Source organism: Apodemus sylvaticus, chromosome 5 (genome assembly GCF_947179515.1).
Source record: "Apodemus sylvaticus chromosome 5, mApoSyl1.1, whole genome shotgun sequence".
Lineage (NCBI taxonomy): Eukaryota > Metazoa > Chordata > Mammalia > Rodentia > Muridae > Apodemus > Apodemus sylvaticus.
The window spans coordinates 85,136,539-85,164,053 of record NC_067476.1 but is presented as its reverse complement, the minus strand read 5'-3'; the positions used below and the strand labels follow the sequence as shown (position 1 = coordinate 85,164,053).

The window sequence follows — 27,515 nt, the reverse complement described above, 5'->3', positions numbered from 1 at the left end:
CTTTCTAGACAGTTACATATTCTGTGGTGACCTCGAACTTTCGGTGGGGAACTAGAAAAAAAAAATCTAAAGAGAACAGAAAGTCTTGGCATGCCCCAGGCATCGTCTTGCTCTTTGCTTTGGAGAAAGTAGATTCAGCAGAGAGTACAATTCAGATGTCACTTTTACTTATTTAACTCTGGAGGTCCCTGGTCTTTATTAAGACTGAGGGGAGGAGAAGACAATTGAATGGTAGAGAACAGAACCCACTGGGTTTTCAGTTTCCCTGACATGAGGGATTCTGATGATTCTCTGCCTGAGGAGGGAGGCATTTACTAGACAACTTCTGTCTCTCCTCTCTCAGATTTCAATAGAATATTAGAAACTATGTGTAATTAGGCTCACATTGAGTGCACAGGAGAGAGGATCCCAGGACTGTATATAGCAATGGGATTATTCTAGGAATAGAGGCCATTGGCCAACAACAACAGTTCTCATCTTTAAACAGTACCACATGTAAGATACAATAATAATAAAAATAGTAATAAGGACTTAGAAACATCAACCATAAACTTGGTATTTTTCAGGAGAATTTCTGTGTACCTCAAGTTTTAGACTACATTTTCCCGGTCTTTACTCCCCTTGCTCTGTTGCTGTCCTCTGTAGGGGAGGCTGTGGGGATGCATTTGCTTGGCTGTAAGATAGAAGTCATGAGGCTTGTCCTGTGAGTGGCAGGTATCAGTGGCCATCACCTTGATATCCCGACTGGTCGTGACTTCTTGGTGTTGTTGCCTCTGAGCTCTGGAAGCAAAGGCTGGATTCTGAAGGGGGAGAAAAATGAGATTGCCTGAGACCTTCCCTGCTTCACTTACTTCCTCTGGATGGGATAAAGGGTTAGATCCCAGGCATTGTGGGAATGGAGTCCTGAATCTTCTTGTCACTCTACAGTCCAGTAGCAGCAGCAGCAGCAGCAGCAGCAGCAGCAGCAGCAGCAGCAGCATAGCAAAGTTCACCAAGAATGCAGAACTTCAGGCCTTAGCCCATACCTACTGGATTGGGATTTGCATGGAAGCAGAGTCGCTGGTGTTTGCAGTTGTGCCGAAGTTTTAAGTACTTAGCCAGCGTGATTTTGAAGGGACTGTATTTTCCTTGTAAATACATTTTCCTCACAGAATGCTATCCTATGACCATGGCTCTGCCGTGGCTTCTGGAATTTGGAGTAGCCGTGAGTACTCAAATTGGGTCAGTTCTGTACAGTTGTCTTCAGTGAGCGCAAGGTAGCCATGTGCATAGAATTTTAACATCTGTCATGTTCAGCAGTTTACCCACCGGAATGCACTTCACATCTTTATCCAAATCACGATGCATATCTATATTCCTGCACTATTTGCTCTTCAGCTGAAACAGAGTCATATTGATTATGTAGTGACCTTCCACTGTGGCTCCAGTGGAGTTTTTATGGATATATGAAGATGAGAAAGATTGGAGTCCATGACCTTGGACACACAGTTTTCAAAGTAGAACAAGCCAGGACTCTGAGATCTATAAAGATAAGCAAGACATGACAGGTGCCGTTGAGAGAAATCACAAGCTTGAGTCCTGGAGGCTCAGTTCTCTAAGAAAGTTAGGGAAAGGGTGGTGGCTCTGAGTTTAAAAGACAGGGAGCCGGGAACGCAGCAGTGGTAAAGGGGAGGGAGAAAAGGGGCCTGAGGACAGACAGCACAGGAAAAAACCACAGAGGACACAGGTCGCTTCAAAAGCAGTTCTAGATCTTATTTCAGGGAATAGTTGGGAGCTACTGAAGAACACTGAGTGTCAGCCAGGTGTTGGAGCAGCTACAGTCACCAGCCAGGGTGAGGGGACATCACACAGCCAGCAAGTGGATTGTGTCACCTCAGGGAAGAACAAAGCCATCAGAGAAAAGGAAGCTTAGTTGAAGGCTCCGTTTTTGGTTGAAAATGACCTGTATTTGATGAATGTCAGCTTTTGTCTCTGCCTATCTCTGTCTCTCTGTCTCTGCCTATCTCTGTCTCTGTCTCTGTCTCTCTCTGTGGGGTGTGTGTGTGTGTGTGTGTGTGTGTGTGTGTGTGTGTATAAGAGGAAAAACGAGTGGGAGAGAGAACTATCCTCAGGCCTCTGCACCCCAGGTTTCCACACCTACAGAACCAACTAAATTCTAATTTAAAAAATGCATCTGGGGGGCTGGAGAGAGTGCCCTCGGCTAAAGTGCTTGCTGGGAAAGTATAAGAATCTGAGTTCAGAGTCCCCAGTACCTACCTAAGAGCCAGGCAGATGTGGTAGATTGCATCTGTAATTCCAGCACTGGAAGGCAGATAGATGGATCACTGTATCTCTCTGGCCAGCCTGTCTAACCAAATCAGTGACTCCTGGTTCAGTGAGAAAACCTTGTCTCAAAAAATAAGATGGAGAGCTACACCAAGCACCAGATAGTGACTTCTGGTCTCCATACACCCACTCAATACACATATAAGTGCACTTGTATATACACAAACACATGTACACCCCCCCTATACTGCATCTGAACTGAGCAAATACAAAATCTTTTTTTGTCATTACTTTCCAAACAATCCAACATTAACTATGTACAGAGCATTTGCATTGTTGTGGGCCTTGTAGTTACTCTGGAGATTTTAAAATACAGTGGGAAATGTATAGGTTATATGCAAATATGGCATTATATAAGGGAGGTTTTCGGTATTCATTAGGTGTTCTGGCAAAGTTAATGTATTTGCATGAGTACAATCATCTAGAAAGTAGATGAAACTATAACCAACTCTTTCACGTTGGCACTTCTTTCAAGGTAGGGTAGAGTGAGCTCAGAGTACTGCAGATGTCATGTATTATCTAGTATTCAGAGATGGACACCACACTAGGAAGAATATGAAAATGCCCTGACACAACCGGGTAAACCCCCCACATGCTAGAAACCTGCTATCCAGAGCACATCCTGTATTCAGCTCGTACAGGGCAGGGGCGATGGTTATGGTCCCCATTACATTACACACAGCCATGCCTCTTGTGCCTGAGACCACTCAGGCACAAGCAGGGGTCACTCACAGGGTCGTGCCCTATTTTGCAGTTTCCAGCGGTTTTTTTGGAGGCCAGTGGCATGAAATCCACCCACAGTACTGGACCAAATACCAGGTATGGGAATGGCTGCAGCACCTCCTGGACACTAACCAGCTGGACGCTAGCTGCATCCCTTTCCAGGAGTTCGACATCAGCGGAGAGCACCTGTGTAGCATGAGCCTGCAGGAGTTCACGAGGGCAGCAGGCTCAGCTGGGCAGCTGCTCTACAACAACCTGCAGCATCTGAAGTGGAACGGTGAGTGAGCAGTGCCTGGGAAGGGCAGGGCTGCCGCAGCTGGCTGGGCTGCTCACAGGAGTCACAACCCCAAAGCACCGATTCCCAGGACAGGGGAGTAGCAGAGAGAGGAGAGGAGAGGTGCAAAGCCTTGGGTATGGTATGTGTCTAATCCCTTGAAACACTTATGAAACTCTTCCTGTGGCTACCTTCATTTCTAGAGAGATAGTGCAGGCTGAGTTATCCACAGGATACTTGTCACAGTAAGACAAGATTTTCCTTTACATTGTGTGTGTATATATATCTATCTATATATATATATATATATATATATATATATATATATATATATATCAAGTATATATACTTGAGGCATTGAAGTGTTTTACCCATGTGCTTGTGTCTGTTCTGTATGTGTCCTTGGTGTTCATGAAGAGAACATGTTGGATCTCCTAGAATTGGAGTTATGGATGGTTGTGAACTACCATGTGGACACTGGGTGCTGAATCTGGATCCTCTACAAGAGCATCAAGACCCTTTAGCTTCTGAGCCATCTATCTATCCAGCCCTCCTTTAAATTTTCTGACAGTCTAATAACTTCGTTTTTAGCCATTCATTTGCTTGTTAAAGATCATCAATAATAAGAACAAAATAATTTTTAAAAAGAAAAAATAATTGACCTAAGTTTTAAATTTTTAATTAGAAAAAGTTTTGTCCTGTTATCTTGAGATTGGATTGGATTTTGCGGTTATATAGCTGGCCTTGAATTCTGTCATTCAGACTGCCCCTAAACTCAAAATCCTCTTTATTTAGCCTCCCAAGTTCTAGGATTACAGGAATGAATTAGCACACCGACCCTAGACCCAGGTTCTTAAAATGAGAGTCCAGTGTATTTAAGAAAGCTAGTGAAACTAGATCTGTGTATCTGGAGGAGAGAAGGCTAGCCCTACCTCTCCCCTTTCCTTTAAATGCATAGAACGTGGCTGGAGAGGTGGCTCAGCAGTTAAGAGCATGCGCTGCTCTTGCAGAACTGATTCCTGCACCCACATTAGGGGTTTTACAAGCTCCTGTAGCTTCAATTTCAGAGAATCCAACACTTATGATGAGCCACACTGCATCTGTGCTCACGTGCACATACTTACACACAGAGGCACACACATGAGGACATACACAATACCAAATAATAAACAAATAGAAACTTAAAAATACATCCATAATAAAAATATTTCTGAAAACAGAATGAGTGGGCTGGATACACACAGGCTGTTTCTGCAGTCATTTCTGGAATATTTCCCGAAACCTCAAGGCTCTCTCCTCAGGTCTCACCCTCATATGGAGATCACCTTGCAAATTGTCCATGGTGACAGTGCACACATACATACACACACACACATACACACACACACACACACACACACACACACACACACACACAGAGTTGACCCATTGGAAAATGTGTTTATGTCTCAGCAAAGCTTGTGTTTGACAAGTAACTAGGGTTCAGGAGATGTGAGCCCTAGAGCCCTATGGCTGGCCACCATCATGCCATTTTGGATGACCTTATCTGGTACCCTGGCACTCTCTTCTTTTTAGTTACCTCATGGTGGTGGTTACCCAGTTTTGTTTTTTCTAGAATCAAACAAAAAAAGGCTCTCTTATTTAAATAACCCTCAGGAATCTTTTCGACAAGCAGACATATACTTGAAGAATTAGAAGTTCTACCTCTAATTATGTCTACTCCTGGAAAACTTTGTTCTGACTCAAACCTGAGGCAGGGAGGCCTGGGAGGTGTGCTGGTCATCTTTGACCTTCTGCTACTTGTTTGGTCTTGTTGTTCTTGCCTGTGAGTGCAAAATGGTAGGAGTTTCCAGTTTGGGCTTCTGTTTGAATTTCTACACATATTCTATTAGTTTACATTTGTTATGAATATATTTACACCATTAATTGATTCTTATGGGAAAATGCCATGCCCATTTTAAAGATGGGAGAACTGAAGGTCAGAAATATGAACTTTTGGTGATCCCTATGGGGAAGAAAATCACTAGACTCATATGTGTGCCTTTATACATCATAGTCAAGAGGAGTTGAAAACAAAGATAAGGTTATATGGCATGAACCATGTGTGTGAGTGCTGAAGGCACAGGTATAGGAACACCCATTTTGTCCAGATGAGACTCAAAGATGAATCTAATAAAGGTGGGGTTGACCGAGTTTAAGATCAAAGACTTCAATGCTAGAGAATTAAAACGCCTTTCCATGCATCTTCACTTCCATTTCATATGATATCTTAGTGTGAGAAAGTACCATAGGGCTCATCTAAGGAACTCTACCCACTTCACTCCCCTGAATTTACAGAGGAAACAGCCTAGACAAGCAAATGCCTTCCAACTCCTAGTATTGGAGAAGATGGCCTTCTAGTTTATGATGTTCTTTACTTATATCACCAGAAGATCTGATTCGTGCAGGTGCCCTGGACTACTGGTTTTCTGGGGTCAGAGATGGTGCCAGGCTTTGGTGTGCCAAGGCTCACCAGGGAGACTCCCACAGGCAAACAAGGAAGGCAGCAGGATGGCAGGCGCTCTTCAAAGGAGCCAGCTCTGTTTAACTCTGTCTGACTTTGCCATCTGTCCTTCACAGGCCAATGCAGCAGTGACCTTTTCCAGTCCGCACACAATGTCATTGTCAAGACTGAACAAACTGGTGAGTGCTGGGGGAGCCAGCTCAGCCAGGTAGAGCCCTGGGGAGAGGCAGGGGAGGGAGAACAGGAGACTGTGGCAAAGAGGAATCCATGGAGGTCACGTCCCTGCCTCCAATGGACCACTCTGCTGTAAGCCTCTTCCTTGCCCTTGGGACCAGTGGCCACCAATTTCGTCTCATCTACTGTGTGTGGTGAGCTGTCCTGCTGCTAGTAGCACCTTAAGTTCTTCTGCCAGTTATAGCACCATCCAGATCCAAGACTCTAAGGTGGGCTTCCTTCCCAGAAAGAGTGAGGCTGGGTTCAGAAAAGCAAAGGGAGAGAAATTGAGTCTTTGTTCTCCCACCTTTCATGGGAGTGAACTTCAAAAGGATGGAGCTACTGCCTTGATGTTGTAGGCAGCATAGTGCCTGGGCCCCAGTGAGCTTCCACAGGGACCTTTAAAGGTGGCTATAGAGGGCAATCTCCATCTTGAGGCCATTTCTATTTGAAAGATCCTGCCTGGGATCTGAGAAAAGTCTATAGTTTCATAATGTCTGCATTCATTTTTGGTTCCTTTCCTCTATACCCCAAACTTCATGGGCACAGAAAACAGAACAAAATAAAGCAAAAACCAACCAAGCAAACAAAACAAATCATGCAGGTAGTACTGCTTCTGGGTCACTCCTTATGACCATGTCAGATAGATTATACATCACGTGGGCTGACAAACTTTGCCTCAGGTCTCCCTGAGGATTATGTGGCAGTGGTCAAGGACAGAACTTGACCTAGGGGTGAATTTTGAGTCACTTGGCACCAAAATTAGCCCATGTAGTTATTTAATCTTTTATAAGGGCCTTGGTCTACCATAATTAAAGAAAAAAAATAGCTGCTAAACATGTTAATTAGGGCTTCCTAGGCCTGCCCTTTGACTTGGGTGCTCTGTGTTTTGTAGGCCTGCCCAAGTTCTGGAGACAGATTACAATTTGGCTTAGATAATGGCCTTGGCCTTACATATAGCCCCACTGTAAGGGCCAGGGTGATATTGGAGAGGCCCCCAAAGAAGCTGATAATCCTCCTTGACCGTCCGGACATTCTTGTGTGGCTGGTTTGGAAAGGTTGAGCCCCAGGGTGGAGAAGGTCCACCCTGGGAAATGGGGAGAATAGACTCAGAGGGGCCACCACCCCCAAACCTCTCTGGAGGATGTTTTTAGAGACAACAACAGATGTACAAGGTGACCCAACAAGGACAGAGGGCGTAACCCCAAAACATTGGGTTTGGAGTGTCCAAATACTTATCTGTGAGTTCAAATACCAGCTAAATCCCCATGTCATAAACAGGAGGACTTAGCCAGTGAGTCAGGTTTTATACCATTTGTGCTATTAAAAACAAGACAGAGATCAGCCAGTAACTTGCCATCCTGGTCCTCACATGTGGAACCTAGGTATCAGGAAAACCAAAGCAGCCCAGAGTAGGGGCCAAGAACTCGATGCCAAGAAGAAGGTGGGAGCATCAACTCTTGGCCAGCCTGAAAGGAGAATGCTTATGTTGGAAGCTGGCCTGGATCTGATGATTGTGTGGGAGTTAGGCTTACTTGGAGTGGGTGGAAGGGAGTTTCCTTCTGATCGAAAAGCTGAAGTGTGTGTCTCACTTGGACTAACTCTTGAGACACAGCGTACAGGAGAAGGAGCAGGGAGTGAGGAGGAGTGAGGAGGCGACTTCAGCTTCTCCCAGAGATAAAGCAAAGGCCCACCCATAAAAAACTATTTTTGTTATTTGGTAACATTTTCCTCCTTCTCTTGAATTTTGAGAATTCTATATCATTCCTTAAGCTACTCGAAGAAAGCCCAGATGGCTGTGGCTGTCACTCAACTTAAGGGGAACTACTCTTCTGAATTTCAGCAGTGAAGGAATTGTGAGAAAACTGGCCTTTTCTGAAAGAAACACACTAATTCCCCAAGAAAGAAGAATGCTCATTAACTCATTATTATACATTTATTCATCTCCAACAAAGCTTTGCTTCCACTCTAGACTAAAATTATCCTGGTGATTATATGGTAGGATGTCAAGTGAGGACAGCCAGGCTGGAGCAATTTCTAGAAAAAATGAGAATTAGTCTAGGATAGGATTCTACAGCCTGAAATGTAATGAGGGCGGATCACATGGTGAGGACATTAACAAAGCTATTCTCATGATGCTTGGAGGAAAAAAAAAAGGAGGGGGGCTGACATTGTTACAAAGTAGCAGATAATTGAAGTGGCGTCTTTCTTACTCCTCCTCTTGGCTGCCCTTCCTTTCCCCATACCTCTTAGATGAGCAGCCACCTAAAATGAGAATTCTTCCTAAAATGAGAATTCTTGCACGCAGGGATAACAATTATTGATGTTCCCCATTCTCTATCCCTTGTAGATCCTTCCATCATGAACTCATGGAAAGAAGAAAACTATCTCTATGACCCCAGCTATGGTAGCACAGTAGGTAACTACCTCCCTGACTCTGAAAGGCCTCTTACACTCTGCCTCAATGCCATGTGTCATCAGGAGGGTCTCTCAATGCCCCCTTCCCTTTCTGTTTCCTGCAGATCTGTTGGACAGTAAGACTTTCTGCCGGGCTCAGATCTCCATGACAACCTCCAGTCACCTTCCTGTTGGTAAGTTGTCCAGATATGGGCTGGGCTTGCCTTCTGCCTGGGCTTACTAATTATCAATAAAACTTACCACCACCCACATTTCTACCTCACCCGAGCCTTTCTCATTAAAAAGCCAGGGAACGAACTGAGTTGTCATCTGCATGAGCAGTCATGCTTCCCAGCCAGCCATACACTAAAGATTATCAGCTCACATTCCTCCAAGCGATATCTCTATCACTCCGCTTCACTAGTCTCTTGAGACAATAAATGCTCCTTGAGGTTCCTTTATTTTGAACATAAATTTGCTTTGGAGATAAACCTGGTATATTTATTTGTACTTAAATTCAGGAGAAGGCTAGATTTAATTTTCATTTGCATCCCAAACATACATTCTGTAGTATGTTTGGCTTTAGAGAACTCAAAACACCTGTGGACCCATGGGCGTGGTCTACAGATAGAATGAGTTGGAAGTTTGGACAACAGGCCTTCAATAGCAGCCCCCTTCCCATATCCATCCCCTTCCCACATCCACCCCCTTCCCGCATCCACCCTTTTCCCATATCCACCCCCTTCCCACATCCACATGAAGCCTAATCTTGATGACCTATCAGCACTATATAATCAGAGAATCTGCCCTTCGTCAACTATTTTTGCATTGGGTGCATGGGTTATGACTGGATATGACTAGGTGTCATCCATGATGTTTTGTCAAAGGTTACATACAGCAAGGTTGGTACATTGGGATTGGGTCTGGGAGAGGGCTTTCAGACAATAATGCATTTATATGTGTGCTGTTAAGAATTAGTTGAACAATAGATTTTGTGTTGTTCCCTTGCCCTGGCCATTTCTAGACCTCTTTGGGTCTGTGAAGCTGAGACCTCATATCAGAAGTGTTCTGCAGGAATTGACCTTGGGGGTGGTGACAGAACTGGAAATGAGCACTGTCTGTGTGAAAGAAAGTGTGGACTTAGTAACTTTCTATCATCTTTTGCTTTAGTTGAATATGTTGTGTGAACTGAACTAATCAGAGCTTTTAGTTTGAAGTTTTCTGCAGGCCAGGTCCCTTGAATGTGAGAACTAGGAGCTAGTTTAAGCACTTTGGGAATTATGGTTGCAATCTGAAGCAGCCCCCTCCCAACCCCCACATAGCCCTTATTGTGTATTCCTTGAAGTGTTAAATCAGGAAGGAAGACATATGCCACTATAGAAGAACCGTCCATCTGGATAATTTTCTGTGGCAATGGATGAGACCTACCTAGAGAAAACAAGCAGCTTCAGGGCTGAGGAAATCTTACCCAAGTCACCCTCTAGTTTCCACTCCAACTTCCGGTAGTTGTCACCTTCCCTGTCTTTCCTGTTGGGTCTTTAACATGTGACAAAAGATGTCAAGTAATGATAAAGTTGAACTAACTGCTTTGAGAGCCTCCAGGGTTTTTAAGTTCCCCAGACTCTTAGGAAGTCACAGCCTTGCCACCTCACATCCAGGCATGCTTCCCTTTTTCCTGCCTTACATCTTCTAGGATCTCAGAACAGTAGGGGCTCAAGGTAGGAGCTTATGCCTGCATGCTGTCTTCTGGACCCATCTATCATGGCTTTGGATGGTCCTTAAAATGAAATTTACAAATCTGCTTCTCCACTTCCTGCCCACCCCTGCCCTCATTTTCACCTGCCTTCGTAACAGGCTAGAAAATGAGACAGCTAATCCAAGCCCTCTATCAGAGTTAGTTTCCTTTAAAAAAAAAATCAACTCTGTAGTTGGTGGATTCTTTGGAGTTTTAGGTCTGGTAGGGTAGTCATTGCAACCATACACAAGTCAGTTTCTTCCAGAATAGTTTAATCTCTACTGGATGGAACTAGAATGACCCCAAAGACCTTTACCATCTGTCCTAGTTTTGCCATTTCAAGTTCCTATAAAATAAGATGCTGTTAAATGTTTTTCTATGCTTTCATGCAAGTTTGAGCTGAGCTAAGGCGAGGCCCTATGTCAACCGATGGTCTCATTGATAGTGCCAGCGGGGAAGCTAGCTTCATTTTGATTTATTTTATCTGCCCATTCCATGAAATGGCTGCCACCAGTATTCTGATCTGCTCAATAGTCCTGAAGCCAGTCATGCCAACTCAGGCTTGATGTGTTTATCTACTGACTTGTTGAGCCTCCAGCTAGGGTGGCCCGGTCTATTAGAATACTGAAATTTGTATATCCCGTAAAGAAATGGCTCACAGCTGACTCATATGCAAATCCACCTAATCTCTGCTCTCTTGCGAAGTAGCAAGGCTGAAGGCATAGGCTCCCACTTACACTGCAAACTTGGGGCGTGTTACAGCTTCCATCTGGACCCACGGACACCTTGACCCCAAGTGTCTGGGAGGGAAACAAGGGAAAGCCAGGCTGGACAACCTCTGTAGAGCTAACCATTATTCTATAAAAATGAATCACCTGACTACATGGCTACTTCAAAGGTAGCTTTTATTTTATGGCAGTGGGGAGGACAAGGGGGCGGGAGAGAGGCAGTTGTAGTAAATGAGCTTCTGGATGAAAAGGCTTTAGAGCTAAGGCTGGTAGGATTTGTGTGGCTTCCTCTGCCTATTGGCAAGAGAAAAATATCTGAAAGAAACATTCATCTTTTTTGCCCAGGATTACTTATTTTCCCATGTGATGATAGGAACGTGTATGTGTGTGTGTGTGTGTGTGTATGCATATATGTGTGTGTGCATGCATGTATGTGTGTGTGTAGAATTTTCCTCATCTTTTAATCTAGAGTCTGTGAACCCCCTGAATGAGCCAGGGATCCCTGAAATGACTGGTCAAATTCCATTAGGATAACACACTTGCATTTTCTGGGGGAGAACATTTGGGATTTCACTCAGTTCTTAAAGATACCATAACCCCAAAGGTTGTTAGTCCTCATTTTCTGACTGAGGCTAGTGTGCCAGGAAATGTGTTTTTCTGAACCTATCCCTGGCTCTGAAATCATGGCCCTGTTCCCTCCTGGATCTCATTGGAAAATGAGTTTTTCTTGTGGCCTGCTGGGTAAATGCCATTCTTTGTCTCCAGAACAACGTGGCCCTGTCAGGGTGATGTATCACTGGGAAGCCGGGGTGGGTGCCAGACCTATTTTAATGTCATCATGTCCTGGTGGGGTGTTGCAACCTTGCCCTGTGAACTGCAGGGGGCCAAGAGGTGTCCTTTCCAGTTCTTTGTATCGGTCCTTCTGAATTTCAGGGAAAGCCACGTAGGGCCAGGCCCTGCTGGCATCCTTGCCAAGAGAGAAATTCTTACTGGGAATGGGGAGCTTCTTTTTTGTTTAATTCATCTTCTCATCCTCCCATAGCTTTGGGAATGTGGAAGTGTGGGGCACTCAGGGATCTGATGAGCAGAGGGGCCCTCATCAGCACCACACACCAGGAAGAGCAGTGCCAGGGCACAGGAATGGCTGCTTTGTTTTCTGTTGATGAGCGCACTGTAGAAGTGGATGGACTCTTCAGAAGGCATTCAAGAACTGTGTTGTGTGACCAAGTTGCTTCCCTTTAGGAAAGAATTATGAACTTCTGGGATCCAACCATTAATATTTTCAGCCTGGCTCTACTTCAGGCCATTTCTCGAATACTCTATAGATGCAAACTGTGAATTAAAATAGTACTAACCTCATAGTGTTTTTATATGAATTATATAATGATACCTACTTCATATTGTTATTGTATGAATGACATGAGATAAACTATGTAAAATGTTCAGTATGGTACCTGGCACATGGCAAGAACTCAATAATTAGTAGTTTTCTTAACAATTTTATTTTATCTTATTGTATCATTTTAGTACTTGTGATGCTGGGGATCAGACCTTATACAAGTGCTCTAACACTGAGCCATATCTCCAGTCCTCTTAATTGCTTTAACTGGAAATAGAATAGTCACTTCCTCTATCAGATTCAAGCCTGGGCCCCTCCCTGTGCACACATTGTTAATGCATCTAGAATGCTGTTGAAGACCTTACCAGAGAACCCTAGACTAGGAAGCTCTGCTATATCACAAGAAGATACAGTTTTGCTTAATTTCTATTAAGGAGTGACTTGTGTTTAGGGACTATTTTATATTAAAATTGGCTATCTGTTGATTATGGGGCTTGGGGTAAGATCAACAATGGTCTTCACAACATCTGAGATGACCTTGGACATATACAAACACAGACACACAGATATAGAGAAATACCCACATATACACTTCACACACACACACACACACACACACACACACACACACACACACACACCATGTGTGTTCCTGGGGCTCATGACAGTCAGAAGAGAGTATCAGGTCTCCTAGATCTAGAGTTACAGAGAGTAATGAACCATTGTGTGGGTGCTGGGAACCAAATTCAAGTCCTCTGAAAGAACAACAAGTGCTTTTAACTGCTGAGTCATCTCTCCAGCTCCACCTCCTTTAATTGATCCATAATAACAGTATATTTATGGGCCATGCTGTGACAGCTTGGTATTTGTATATAATAAGTGATAACTAAGTCAGACGCATTAGTTCACTAGCATCTCTAACTCTTAAATGTTCATCATCTGAGTGTTGGGAACCTTGGGACTTCTTAGTCCTGGTTCTTTGTAAGCTATGTAATAAATCACCAAGCATTATATTTTCATCCTACTGGCTGGCAGAACAATAGGCCTTGTTCCTCCAGAGTAACTACATTTTTGTGGAGTGTCACCTCCTGCCATCTCTCTTGTCCCCTCTTGGTCTCTAGCCTTCATCGTTCAACTTTTGTTTCACTGGGATTAAACTTTTCAACCTGTCATATGTACCTGAGAACATGAAGTGTGTTTTGGATTTTTTTTTTAAGACAGATTTTTACATCAGAGAGCTGTCTCTGTCTCTTCATCTATGGAGACAGAGAAAGAATTACCATAAAGAGTCATTTGTTAAACTAATCTGTGTTTCCATAGTCCACTGTGGCCTTCTGTGCTGAGCTCAGGCCACTCAATGGCCCCTTTGTCAAGGTGATTAAAATGTATCTTTGCATGCCAAAAAACTGGCACTCCTCTGGTGTGAAACTTATCCTTCTTTGTTATAAGTGTTTACATTTTTGTATTATGTTATAAAAACATCCTTTAGATGACCTAAATCTTTCCATAGCTTGCTGTTTCCCTCAGAATGAAGCAGAAGAGAGTGTAAGGCATTAGAGGCCAGCCTTCAGCTCCTATCTCTCTGCCTCTTGTTCACATTCACACTGGCGTCTTCCTGTTCTGTGTAAAGACTTAGTGCACAGTGACCTGAGGCACTTTACACCTACTATCCGCATTTATGCAAAGCTTGTCCTGGGTTCTCTGCATGCCGACTCCCCCACATTTCTCAGGTTCCTTTATCACAGAATTTTCTAATAATGACGATGATGATGATGGTGGTGGTGGTGGTGGTGGTGGTGATAATGATATATACATATCGATCCCCATTTCTTATCCAGCATTATTTTTCTCCACAGCCTTTATTCTCTGTTTTGGCACTGCCACACAGCCAACAGTGTCAGGCACACAGTGGGTATTCAGTGAATATTAGCCAAGTGTGTGTATGAGAACGATAGTTGTAGGGAATATGTAAACTGAGGTGTTCTTACTTCTCTCCTTAGCAGAGTCACCTGATATGAAAAAGGAGCAAGACCACCCTGTAAAGTCCCACACCAAAAAGCACAGTAAGTCCCCAGACCACGTTGCTTTCTTCTCTATTCCTTTACCTCTAAGTGGTACTAGTTTTCTATCAAGGTGACTCTCTTTATGGCTGTTTCTGAAAGTGGGGCTTCTGGGAGATTTCTTCCTCATCGTGTTTTCTCTAAAATTATGACACTAAATGGATAAGAACTTGTGGGCAGAAGGTTAAAGGTTTTCCTCTGTCCAGGAAAAAACAAGAATGGCACAAGGAGCAAGATGGAAAGGGGTGGCTGAGGTACAGCCCCCCTTTCTTGTCCCCAGACACGGCGGATGTTTTAATACTCAACTCTGCTCTCTGGGACTTGGATTTTTCCCAGGAATAAAACCTTATTAACATATCTGGACTATCAGAGACACAGGGTAGAGGGGCACAGAGGAGCATTGGGATTGTAAAATCTAGAAAGGATGGAGACTTGGGACAGCTTTCCTCTCTGTTCTCCAGCTTTTGCCATAAAAGTGAACTCTTAGAGCCCCTGGAGTGGCATGGCGGAGGGGAGATGACATGCATCTCCTGAGAGTAAAATCAAATTCCAGGAGCTGCCTAGATTTCAAGTTGGCTCCCCAACCCCTCTCTATACAATGTTCTTGGAGTTAAGACTCCGAGTGCTCTAGTGATGCCATTTGGCTGAAGCACAGCTGTGAGGCCAGAGTAACTTAACCAAATGAGGTGCTAGGAAATGGACAGCTGCTGTCTGAGATGAAGCCCAGGCCATTTGTGAAGAATAATTAGAGGCAACTAGACCTCAATGTAATGTTAACAGTGATTCTTTAGTCCTGGCTTTGCTAGTAGTCAATTATGTAGCATTAGTTAAGCCTCTGAGATTCCCCACTGCCCGACTATATTAGTTGTTCACTCTAAAAGGACCGTTTGGTGGTTATGTCTCAAGGCAGAGGCTGTCACTCCACATTCTTCTTCTCTCCATCCTGTTCTCTGATTTGCACCACTGCTAAGTCATTGTGTCCTGCTCTCCATCAGATCCACGAGGCACTCATTTATGGGAGTTCATCCGAGACATTCTCCTGAGCCCAGACAAGAACCCGGGGCTGATCAAATGGGAAGACCGTTCCGAAGGCATCTTCAGGTTCCTGAAGTCAGAAGCTGTGGCTCAGCTGTGGGGAAAAAAGAAAAACAATAGTAGTATGACATACGAGAAGCTCAGCCGGGCTATGAGGTGAGCTGCGTCAAGTTCTTCCCATGGCAAGGCCAAGAGCAGGTGCTCCCTGCAGCCTCAGGCTTATCCATTTCTCTCTTACAGATATTACTACAAACGAGAAATCCTGGAACGTGTGGATGGACGACGGCTGGTCTATAAGTTTGGGAAGAATGCTCGTGGATGGAGAGAAAATGAGAACTGAGGCTACCAACCCTTGGGACACAAACCAAAACACACAGCAAATGGATTATGATCAATGAAGAACCGGACGTAAATATTTCAAAGACTACTTTTCTGTGATATTTATGTACCATGAAGGGACAAAGAAAATCTACTTCTGACAGGAAGAAGGAACACTACAGTTGATAAAAAAAAAATTTATTTTGTTACTTTGAAGAAGTATGTCCTATGTGGGGAACAAACGTACACAGTTTTCTGTGAACTATGAAGCTGTATGTGGTTGGATTTGCTGTTGCCTCTTGGTGATGTTCTTTTCTACCCCCAAGAACAGCAGGGCCTGCAGCCTTGTGCTTCTTGCTAAGAGGAAGGGATAGGAAATGAGGGCATTAAATGTTTTCAAATGTAAAATGATTTAGAAAAGAAAGGCAATGTATTCTCTGTATCTAAGCATCTGTATGACCTCCTCAAGAGAAATGGGATTGGGTAGGTAGGACAAAGTCCAGGGTCTCAGATTGGTGGGACCAATCCAAAAGATGCTGGGAAGTTTGACTTGAATTGGGAGAAAGTGAGTAGAGAGTGGGGACTTTGACAATCCAGAGTGGCCTATAGTCATGGCACCGTCACAGGACTGGGAATGTTTAAGTACATGAGAATGATGGCAGGAGAAGAGTTTACCCTCATTCACGACGATTTTCATGTAACCCCTTGACCCTTGAATGTTTGAGTAAAAGTCAGTTACCACATGCAGCCACTTCTACCTATTTAGAGTTCAGTCCAAATATTGAAAACCAAGTGGGACAGGAAAATGGTGGCCAGGAAATGACTGATGAGTCTGTCTTGTATCTCTGTAGTTCAAGGTTTCTCCATGGGTCCAGTTGACACTTGGGGCTGGGTCATGCTTTGTGGTTGTACTGAGCATTGTAAAATGTGTAGCGATATTCATGACCTCCGTCAGCATTTTGTAACTGTGACAATCTGAAGTGTTTCTAGATATTGTCAAATGTCTCTAGGAGGACAATAGTACCGTTGAATGAGAACCACCAATATAAAAGCAGTCATTCATTCTGAACTGAGCAATCTGTAGAGATTTCCAGTCTCTACAGAGTAAAGCAAAAGCAAGACCTTGAAGCCAATATATTTTTATTTTTTTTAAAACAGTAGGGACAGCAGGATGAGATAGATGGAGGAGATTCTTTTCAGAGCTTCACATGATAATCAAAGTCAAATAAATGCAGTAATGTATGAGAAGTGCAAGAGAAGATGTTTGGAAATGCAAAGGGAAGAATCTACAGATATCTCTCTATGGTATGCCTCTCTCTCTCTCTCTCTCTCTCTCTCTCTCTCTCTCTCTCTCTCTGTGTATGTGTGTGTGAAGTTTCTAGGGCATCTGTCAGTTTTCTCTTTGCTTTTACTTCCCTGGCTTTCCCTAGTGTTGGTCTAGGATGGCTGGACCTTTTTCTGGGTTCATTTTCTCTTATTCCTGTAACTGGGTTTGACTCTTCCTACAGCTACTTCATCATAGAGCTACTCTTGTCAGAGAGTAGGTGAATCTGGAGAGGGCCAGTGGGAACAGTTCTACAGATAAATAGATTATGATTTTTGCTGAGAGTGGCAGTTTTTTGGCACCCAGTTCCCATTTAAGTAGGCTGGAGTATTAAGTTCTCTGCATATCTATTGTCTTGGCTTGAATTTGTGGTGTTTTCTATGTGCTATTCATGATTTTGAGAACTCTAGGTAATCAGCTATGCCAGTTTGGGGGTGTAGTGGTGTGTTTCCCACCACAGTTTGGGAAAAAACCCATGAAAGTCCTGCAGAAAAGCACCTCTTTCTTTAAAAGATAGTTACCTAGTTAAAAAGTTCATCTGTGATTAATTTGCCACAGTCTCCTTGAATATTCCTACGTGTTGTATTAGTGTTTTCTAAGGGAACTGAAGTCAAGTAATGAACCATTAATTCTTCACAAGACTCGGATCATTTGAGGCCTCTATAGGACTTGATGACATTAAGCAAAGCCCTGGCTCCCAGGGATAGGTCCACAGGTTCTTCAGGATGCTGAGCAGGGCAGACCATGCCCATGAGCTTCATCCTCTGAGCCTTCCTTCAAGTTCCCAGCTGATTAGACTGTAAGCTCTCCAAGGGCAGGGACCATGTCTGTTCACCTTTGTTATCCTCATACCTGGGATGCAACAGGATAACTAGTCACTGAATGGATGATGACTATCTATCTTCTGGGAGACTCCTCTGACTGGGAAGCCATCAATCATATTCATAACTGGGTTGTGAATCACTTCTCCAGAACAGAGTATAATAACCAAACCTTCCAGGACATCCTCTCAGGCGAACATTTTACTGTGACGCTCTTCTTTGCCTCCTACCTGTGCTGAAAAGAAATTCAAACAGCCTGCTTGGTTTCACACGTCAGTGTCTGCTGGATGAGAATTCTGTTGCTTTCAAGAACTGTGAGACTTAACCTAGTTACAAGATGCCAGTAATGAACCCTTGACCTATTTAATCAATGAAGATTATAAATGTGTTTATATGTTGTCAATTGCTATTTAAGCAGAAACCCATTTTCAGTTTTAGTATTTAGGGGTTGGTTTTCATTTTTTGTTATTTTTTTCCTTTTTGAAATATGCTAAGGGCATTTTGATAAGGTTAGTCACGCATGTTAGATTTTCATTTTGCAAGTATTTCTTTTTTAATGTATAAAAATATAAGAAAAGGGAAAACAGTGAGAAGGGGAAGCAATTACATTCTCTTTTGGTAGTTTATTAAGGCCCCTATGCATGCCTTGTGCATAGTAGAACACCAGATATGTGACGAGTGTATGTGAGAATATAGACTGTAAAAGTCACATGATCTGGACCTGCAGAGGAACACTGACTAAGAGAAGGAGACACCAGAATGACAAACTTAGTGCCACAGGTGAGTTTATCCTCAGCTGGGGGCTCATATTCAGTTTCTGGAATAAGGGAGACCACTAAGAAAACCAAACTTCTTGGAACTGTATCTCACAAACTTCTGAAACATGTAGACTTCAAAGTTTAGCTGAATTGAGATTAATCATTTTATAGCTATCTGTAGAAATCTCATTCTTCTTGTCATCTGGCTTCTGGGTTGATAATTGGTGGGCAACAACCCTTCTGCCACTTTTTTTAAAAATCATAACTCTTTCCCCTTAAGCTGTTAAATTCCAACAATTTCTGTTTAATTAAAGACTTCTATTTTGTTTGTTTGATGGGTCCCAGAAAACACTAATAAAAACCACAGAGGTCATGCTGGAGATGTGTTTCCTTCTTTGGGATAAACCATCCTACAAACTAAACGTAGCAATAGAACATGGATAACTTCGGCATCTGGTTACCACTCAGTTGTTTTCTTTTTTTTAAAGATTTTTTTTTTATTTTGTGTGCACGTGTGTCTGCCTGTTTTTCTGAATGTAGACTATGTGTGTGTGTAGCTGTCCTTGGAAGCTAGAAGAGGTGTCAAGTCTGATGGAACTGTAATTACAGGTGGTTGTGAGTACCAACATAGATACCGGAAACCAAATCCAGGACCTCCACAAAAGCATCAAGCACTCTTCCCTGTGGAGCCATATTTCCAGTCTCCACTTGTTGGCATTTATGTGTTCTGTGCCAGACATAGAGCATGAAACAGACAAAGATACTCAGCTCTGATGTAGCTTATGTTCTTTTAGGTGGAAACAGATAAGGAAAATCAAACCTAGCACATCAGAAATGTGGGGCAAGGAAAAAGATTGGTGAGGATGAGAGGAAGCGGAGTTGTGTGGCTAGATTAGGGAGGGCTGAAAAGACATTTTGGTAAAATGTAAGAGTTATAAGAGAATAAGTCTTAGATGACTGGAAAAGTGTGATATACCAAACATCCAGCAGCAAATGCAAAGGCCTAGAGGTGGGCATGTTACTGTCATATCTAATGAACAGCAAATAGACTTTGCAGAAATAGACTCACAATGTTTGGACATCATGAAAGAGAAGTCTAGCAGAGCAGAACACAGAGCTCCCCGAGGCACACATGAAGGGTCCAGTCTTCACTTTGCCTAAGGTCAGGGATGCAAAGGATAACACGCTTCAATTCACACCTCAAATGGTGGTGGTGCCAAGAATGACCTGTAGGAAAGCATTTGGTGCTGGGTGTACATTCTTAGTTGTGGGATGCAGCATCATTCAGCCTTCTAATATAATGCACATAAATGTTTTCAATACTGGAGCTCTGCTCTATGATGACACCTTTCTCCCGGGACCCACAGTCTGTCACTCAGTCATCTAACACTACAGGTGTAATATAAATACTAGCTAATTGCTTTGGTAGTGTATATAATGCAAGCTGGTAATACATTAATTCATTTTGTTGAACAAAATAGTGAAAAGGTTAACTGACTTTCTCTAAGTCACAAGCTAGTAATGAGTCTAGCATTGTTTGCTATCAAAGTCCAGGCCCTTGCCCTGTTTCTCTAGTTTTTTTCAGATGCTATGGTTAATACACACATAAGACCCTTCTTTTAAGCATGTTGGGATTTCTAAGTTAAATTGTGTTTTCCAGGGCTGAATACTATAGGACTTCTTGGGAGTCTTTTTTATGTTGATATGCACTGTGGGTCTATAAGAGAAATAGAAAGCACAGCCCTTTGCCAAGATCTTTTGGGATGGACTGTTTCTGTCAAAGAAGACCTCATGATTCACTTTTGAACACTTAATGAAACAATAATTTTTAGGAAAAGCTTTTGAAATATGGATGAGGTGATCTTTTCATGAGCTGACGAAATAACTATGCTGACATATTTCTGTATGTCAGTTCAGCCACCTTTGGAGTATGTTCCTCCTCCTCCTCCTCCTCCTCCTCCTCCTCCTCCTCCTCCTCCTCCTCCTCCTTCTCCTCCTCCTTCTCTCTTCTTTTAGAAGAAATTTCTCACTAACTGTGAGACAGGATGTACACACAGCGGGAAGAGTCTTTTGATCACACTAGGATCTGAGATGGACGGTGAGCTAGAACAACTGGCAGGAAACAAGAACCTTAGCCTGTAACCTTAAGAACCGGAGGTGACTTTGAAATGAGAGAGAGAGAGAGAGAGAGAGAGAGAGAGAGAGAGAGAGAGAGAGAGAGAGAGAGAGAGAGAGAGAGAGAGAGAGAGAGAATGTTAAATATCCTTGCATTTGCTGGAATGATGACAGTGTCTTCAAGAATAAACAAGTTTGATGTTTCCAGTAAAGGTACAGAGTGGGAGGATTTGATTTTTTCCAACCCCACAAGTACCCTAAAGTTATTAATCTGAACAGCTTGAGCTGTGGCTTTCTGGATCTACATATTGGCATTGATGGGGGATGGTTGTTACAGGAATAGGACTAAAAGTCCCCAAATAAGAATGGCTGCTGTGCCCACTATGCACTAAAATTTGGCAGCACAACAATTGTCCTTCTTCCTTTCAAGAACACCCTCTTGTAGCCTAATCTAGCTCTGTCCTCCTCAGCAGCTAACTCTCATCTGTGGCACACACAGTCTGTTCTCTCTGTGCACATTAAGGCATTGACAGTGCACTGCTGAAGGTTGCACTCTGCCCATTGTTGCTGGGGCTCACTGACACTGTTCCTCCTTCAGCAATGTCAGTCGTGATGTAACCTGTGGCTCCTTCGAAGCCTCACTTCACAGTCACCTTTTCACATACACTTGCTGCAGCTGCCTGTCTTCTACCCCATATCACCTTCTAGTAGGTTTTCCATGTTTCATGTTGTCAGGACATAGAATATCTGCCATTCCATTTTCTTTTTATAATTTTTATTTTTTGAAATTATAATTTTATCATTTCCTCCTATTCCTTTCCTCCCTCCAACCTCTCCTATGAATTTACTTTGCTCTCTCTCAAATTCATGGCCTCCTTTTTATTAATTGTAACATATATACATATGTAATACATACATATATATATATATACATACACACATAGGCAAGCTAGTGATATATTAATTAGCTTTTATTGAATTAAATGGCAAGAATAGCTCACCCACTTTCTTAAAGTCTAGTAGTGAGTCTGATATTGTTTGCTGTTGAAGGTCAAGCCCTCACCCTGTTTCTCTAGTTTCTCAGAATCCTTATTGTGTTGATGTACATCATGAGTCTGTAAGAGAAATTAGGACTCAGAGAATGTGTGTGTGTGTTCTTAAATATACAAATACAACATGTTTAGTCCATTTTCAGTTCATTATTTTATATTTATAATGTTTACTTTACGTGCTAGGTCTTAAGTCTTTAGAGAGAATAGACCTGACACCAACACCTGACACCATCCATGCCTATTGAACATGTAGGTAAAGGGCCATATTCTGATAGGACTCTCTGGTCTTTGCTGTTAGCTAGGAGAGGAGTTCACATTCCGTTCTCGGTCCCAACCATCAATCCTTCTAGGCAAACGTGAATCTTCTTGGTCATGCTATATTCCTCCTATCCCCACATAGAGCATCACAAGAATGCCCCACTTCAATGCTGATGTCATCAAGCCTCCCTGTGTCATAGCCAACTACTCTCTGCCACACAGCAGGTCAGGAAGGTCACCCATGCTAATGATCGAAAAGCGCTGATATGGAGCTAGAGGTTATGAATTAGTGCCACTAGGGCATGACAACTGCAGAATTCCAGTGTCCCTGAGGAAGAAGTCTCAGAGACAAAGCTTGGGAAAGATTCTGTCAGCTCTTGTCTGTGCTCTGCTCTGCTGTGCTTGCACATGAACAGGCATGTAGGTGAGCAGGCATGTAGGTGAGCAGGCATGTAGGTGGGCAGGCATGTAGCTGGGCGGGCATGTAGGTGAGCGGGCATATAGGTGAGCAGGCATGTAGGTGGGCAGGCATGTAGGTGGGCAGGCATGTAGGTGGGCAGGCATGTAGGTGGGCAGGCATGTAGCTGGGCAGGCATGTAGGTGAGCAGGCCTGTAGCTGGGCAGGCATGTAGGTGGGCAGGCATGTAGGTGGGCAGGCATGTAGGTGAGCAGGCATGTAGGTGGGCAGGCATGTAGGTGAGTAGGCATGTAGGTGGGCAGGCATGTAGGTGGGCAGGCATGTAGGTGAGCAGGCATGTAGGTGAACAGGCATGTAGCTGGGCAGGCATGTAGGTGGGCAGGCATGTAGGTGGGCAGGCATGTAGGTGGGCAGGCATGTAGCTGGGCAGGCATGTAGCTGGGCAGACATGTAGCTGGGCAGGCATGTAGGTGAGCAGGCATGTAGGTGGGCAGGCATGTAGGTGGGCAGGCATGTAGCTGGGCAGGCATGTAGCTGGGCAGGCATGTAGGTGGGCAGGCATGTAGCTGGGCAGGCATGTAGGTGAGCAGGCATGTAGGTGAGCAGGCATGTAGGTGGGCAGGCATGTAGGTGGGCAGGCATGTAGGTGAGTAGGCATGTAGCTGGGCAGGCATGTAGGTGAGCAGGCATGTAGGTGAGCAGGCATGTAGGTGGGCAGGCATGTAGGTGAGCAGGCATGTAGGTGGGCAGGCATGTAGGTGAGCAGGCATGTAGCTGGGCAGGCATGTAGCTGGGCAGGCATGTAGCTGGGCAGGCATGTCGGTGGGCAGGCATGTAGGTGAGTAGGCATGTAGGTGGGCAGGCATGTAGCTGGGCAGACATGTAGGTGGGCAGGCATGTAGGTGGGCAGGCATGTAGGTGGGCAGGCATGTAGGTGAGCAGGCATGCTCTCTGTACCTTTCAGTGACCATATTTCTTTATCATATTCTTCCTTCCTCTTACTCACCAGTCCTTTCAAGATTCTCTCTCCAAACTTGCCTTTCCAGGTTGGTGAAAGAGCCCAAGAGGAGTTGGTTCAGGACCAGAAATGGTGCCACCTCTCTGGAAAGCTTAGAGGTGACAATAACAAATGGTATTTACCTAAGAATTATTAGCACATCAACTGTTCTCCCCTTTATGGTCTAGCCATGTCATTCAACACTAATGGACTTTTCCAACAGCAAACAGAAAGAGAAGAAGGAAAACAAACAGGACGTTCACACTAGATAGAGGCAGTGATCCCTGCCGGAGCTGTGAAAACAGAGATGATCTCTCAACTGGGTCTGAGGACACGTCTCACCCAAGCCAACATTTACAAGACTCTGAACTCTCTCCGCTGAGCTTTCTTCTGCAGGGAAAGCAGGAAGAGCTGAACAACATGGCTTCATGGAACAAGAGGAATAAAAAGCATCTCACATACTCAGCTAGTTCCATTTAGGTATTGGTGACAACCCTGTGACAAGCCCTGCTGGAGGCTGCCACAGAGCACCACACCCCGAGGAAAAGGTCAAGTGTCTGCTCCAACCTCATAGAGTAGGTCAGTGTTAGAGGTCACCTGACATCCAGTGCTACTCTACCACCCTGCCTCTGTTGATTGTTGCCAGTCTGCCTTTCTAAAGGAGACTAATATTCAGTGGCCAGGCTGGGAAAACACAGTCCACATAGGCTCTGAGCTGTAGTCACCCCATCTTTGCATCCCTCATGAACAGGCAGGGAGTGCTCAGTTGGTGTGAGCACTATGTTGGGGGACCAGCCAAGCTGTGGTAGGTAACTGTGGAGAGACAGGACACTGGTCCTGGGTTCTAGTCCTGGCTCCGCTGTTGACATTAGGAAGTTTGTGAAATTCTCTCATGGTAGTTTACCAATGTGCAAACTGACAGGTTGCTTCAAGTAAATAAGTGCTAGAACTTGTGATGATAATGTTTGAATTCATTCAAATATTCGTTTAAATGTGAGTTATTCAGCCAAACAGCTTAGAAATGGCTTTTTTCGTTATCCTGGAATGGATTGTGGAGCTGAAGTGTCCACTGAGTCACCTCTGGTGGCAGTGTAGTTTTGGAGAGGCAAGAGGAGAGTAAATGCAGCCAACACTGGATCCCTGGACATGCATAATGTTTCCAGGGGAGGCTGCCCTTTCATATCTGAAAGTTGAATGTAGAGTTTTGTCGAAACAAACAAACAAACAAACAATCAAACAAACAAAAAACACAAATAGAATTTGGAGAGATTGTTCAGTGGTTAGAGCACTTATTCATGGAGAGGGCCTGCACCACCCACATGGAGGTTTGTAATCATCTATAACTCCACTTCTAGGGACCTCCACAGACACCAGGCATATATGCTATATATATGCTATATATATAAAACATATGTAGGACGGTTTAAGGAACTGGGTACTATGTAATCCCAGGACAAATGGAGACAGCATCCTGAGTAAGAGAAACCTGAATTCCCATTAGTAAAGATGACTGACAGCTTTTGCCAGAATTTTGACTGCAGTTGTCTGTCTGTGAGACAAATCCAACTCTCCTGCAGCCTTCTTGGGAGTCTGGCTTTCAGATGTACCACCTCTGATCAGATAGGACCCATGGGCCAGGGGACAGATAGGAGCAGGGTCAGGTCACACTGAAAGGATCACAGGATGCTTGGTGAGGATGTTTTTTAGTTATCTCTTGGGATATGTTTGATTTGGGAAATTTCATCAACTTTTCTTAATCCTCAGAGTGAGACAAAATATATTACAATATTTAAACACTAGTCTCTAGGGCCAGATTGGCTGTGTTTAAATTTTTGCTCAGCTATGATATTGATATCTCTTTTGACTTGTGTAAGGATGTGTTGAACAATTCTTGAACACCTAAAATAAATCTCACTTGATAATGCTGTGTAAAGTTTTTGATGTACTATTGGATTTGATGATTGCTTTGTGGTATTTATTTAGTTAGTTAGTTTTTTTTATTTTGAGACAGAGAATCTCTCCGCAGCTCTGCTGTCCTGGAACTTGCTATGTAAACCAGGATGACCTTGATCTCACTGAGATCCATCTACTTCTTCCTCCCAAGATTAAAGTTATGAGCCACTATGACCAGCTACTTGTACGTTGCTAAGTTTCCCAACTATGTTTGTGAGGGAAACTGATCTTTACTTTTCTTTTTGTGTTGTTATGATTTCTGTTTCAGTAGTAGGATAAGAATGAGTTTGACAGATCTCTTTCCTTTTCCTTTTTTGGGGGGGGATAATAGTTTGCAAAAAAAAAAAAAGAATTCTAAAATTCATACGGAACCACAGAGGGGCCCAAATAACCAAACTGACACTGAGTGCGAAAAGCAGAGCAGGACACATCCCATTACCATGATTTCAACAGCGTCTTCACGCCTATGGTAACAACAGTAGCATGGTGCTGTCATAGCATCAACATTGACACTGATGGACCAGAACCCAGAAGCCAGAAACAAATCCATTTACTTGCAGTCACTTAACAATCTTGTTTACTCTTTGGTACTTTCATACATGTGCACCATGTGTCTGCATCTCATCCACTCCTCCCCCTCCCTCCTATTCTCTTTGGGTACCCCCTCCCCCATACATCCCTTTCCCATCTTTCTTTTCTGTTTGTTTGTTTTTGGTAAACCACTGGGTCCAGTTAGTGCTGTCTGCTGGAATGCTGATTGATCTTAGTTAGATCTTGTGCAGGTCAGCAGTGCAATGCCGTGCCATGTCTAGGAGATGGGATTTCAGTAAAATTCTTTGCCAGCTTCTAGCTCTTACATTGTCTTCTCCCATAGTCTTTGAATGTCCCTGAGCCCTGGTATTGATACAGCTGTCCTGTTTAGAGCTGAGCACTCAATGGTCATTTATTCCCCGCACTTTGACAGTTGTGAATTGCTATGTTCACTGCTGCCCAGTGCATGAAAAATTCTTCTCTGGACAAGACTGAGAGTAGCTCTAACCTGTGAGTATAGCTATAAATACTTAGAAAGCACACTGACAACCGGTCAGCTTAGCTGAACAACAGTAATAAGTTCCCTCCAGAACATAGAGTCCTGGGTCCATGACACTCACCCAACCCCAGCACACTCCACCAGTCATGGGCTTTTGACCAGGTTTATAGCACTAGATATGAGTTGTCTACTGTGGAACCATCCTCAAATACAAAGGAAATTGTTAGTTGCCTCATAACCATCATGCCATTATTGTGCATCTTGCCTGTAATTGAGTTTGGCAGCATTTAGGAGTCTCCACTGAATAAGGTCATCAATGTCTTTTCTTTCAAAAGGCCCTCAAGGCTATTTCTGGTACTATGAAGTCTAACTATCAGAAGAAAAGCTTAGGAAAGTTCTAGCTTGATCTCTCAATGCCCTAACCAAAGTGTCTTTGGCAATAGGGTCTCGCCATCTGGACATGGTTGGCAACCAAGAGCACTGGCAACAACCTGTGTTGTGTGATGCTCTGGGCTTCCCTGAGAGGCAATTGACAGTGAGGGGTCCCACATGTTAGACACAAAGAACACTCACGACAGAAGGGAAGACTTTTTATGAAGTGCTGTTCATGAACTGGGGTCTGCAGGCAACTGAAACTAGAGCCCTAGTTGTCACCACAGAAAAGAACTCAAAATGGGTCCAAATCCTAAATGTAAGATCTCAAACAATAAAGTCACCAAGTTGAAGCACAGGGGAAACAGATCAAGGGATTGCCATAGGTGAAGAACTGGGTAAAACCCCAAAGCAACAGTAAGTGCAAAAGCAGACACATGGGCTTGTTTTAAATTCAGACGCTTGTGAATCACCCCAAAGGAGACAATGGAGGCTGGGGAGAATTATTCATCAGATAAGGAAGTAATGATATATGCAGGATGCATTAGGAACCCCAAAACTTAACAGCAAAAATGTCAGTCCAATAAAAAAGAAAAACAACAACAACAACAAAAAAAACCAAACCTAAACATACTCTGAACAGATATCTCTTAAAAGATACTAATTCCCAAAAAGTGTAAAAATATTGTCATGGTTACCTTTAAAATCCATCTTTGTGGCAAAATTATCTTTTCATCTTTTTTCTTCGTTTTTTCTATGCCTTTTTG

General features: G+C 43.5%; 1 protein-coding gene across 1 annotated transcript in view; it reads left to right on the top strand.

The window, feature by feature from the left end:
- Nucleotides 1-18,917, top strand: part of Ehf (ETS homologous factor) — a 39,454-nt gene extending 20,537 nt beyond the window's left edge. Inside the window, exons 3-9 of the mRNA XM_052183102.1 lie at nt 3,080-3,325; nt 5,942-6,004; nt 8,389-8,457; nt 8,561-8,629; nt 14,238-14,300; nt 15,293-15,488; nt 15,573-18,917. Of these exons, the coding sequence (XP_052039062.1) occupies nt 3,080-3,325; nt 5,942-6,004; nt 8,389-8,457; nt 8,561-8,629; nt 14,238-14,300; nt 15,293-15,488; nt 15,573-15,672 (806 nt within the window). The 3' untranslated portion in view covers nt 15,673-18,917. The remainder of the gene's footprint in view (nt 1-3,079; nt 3,326-5,941; nt 6,005-8,388; nt 8,458-8,560; nt 8,630-14,237; nt 14,301-15,292; nt 15,489-15,572) is intronic.
- Nucleotides 18,918-27,515: the final 8,598 nt, after the last annotated feature.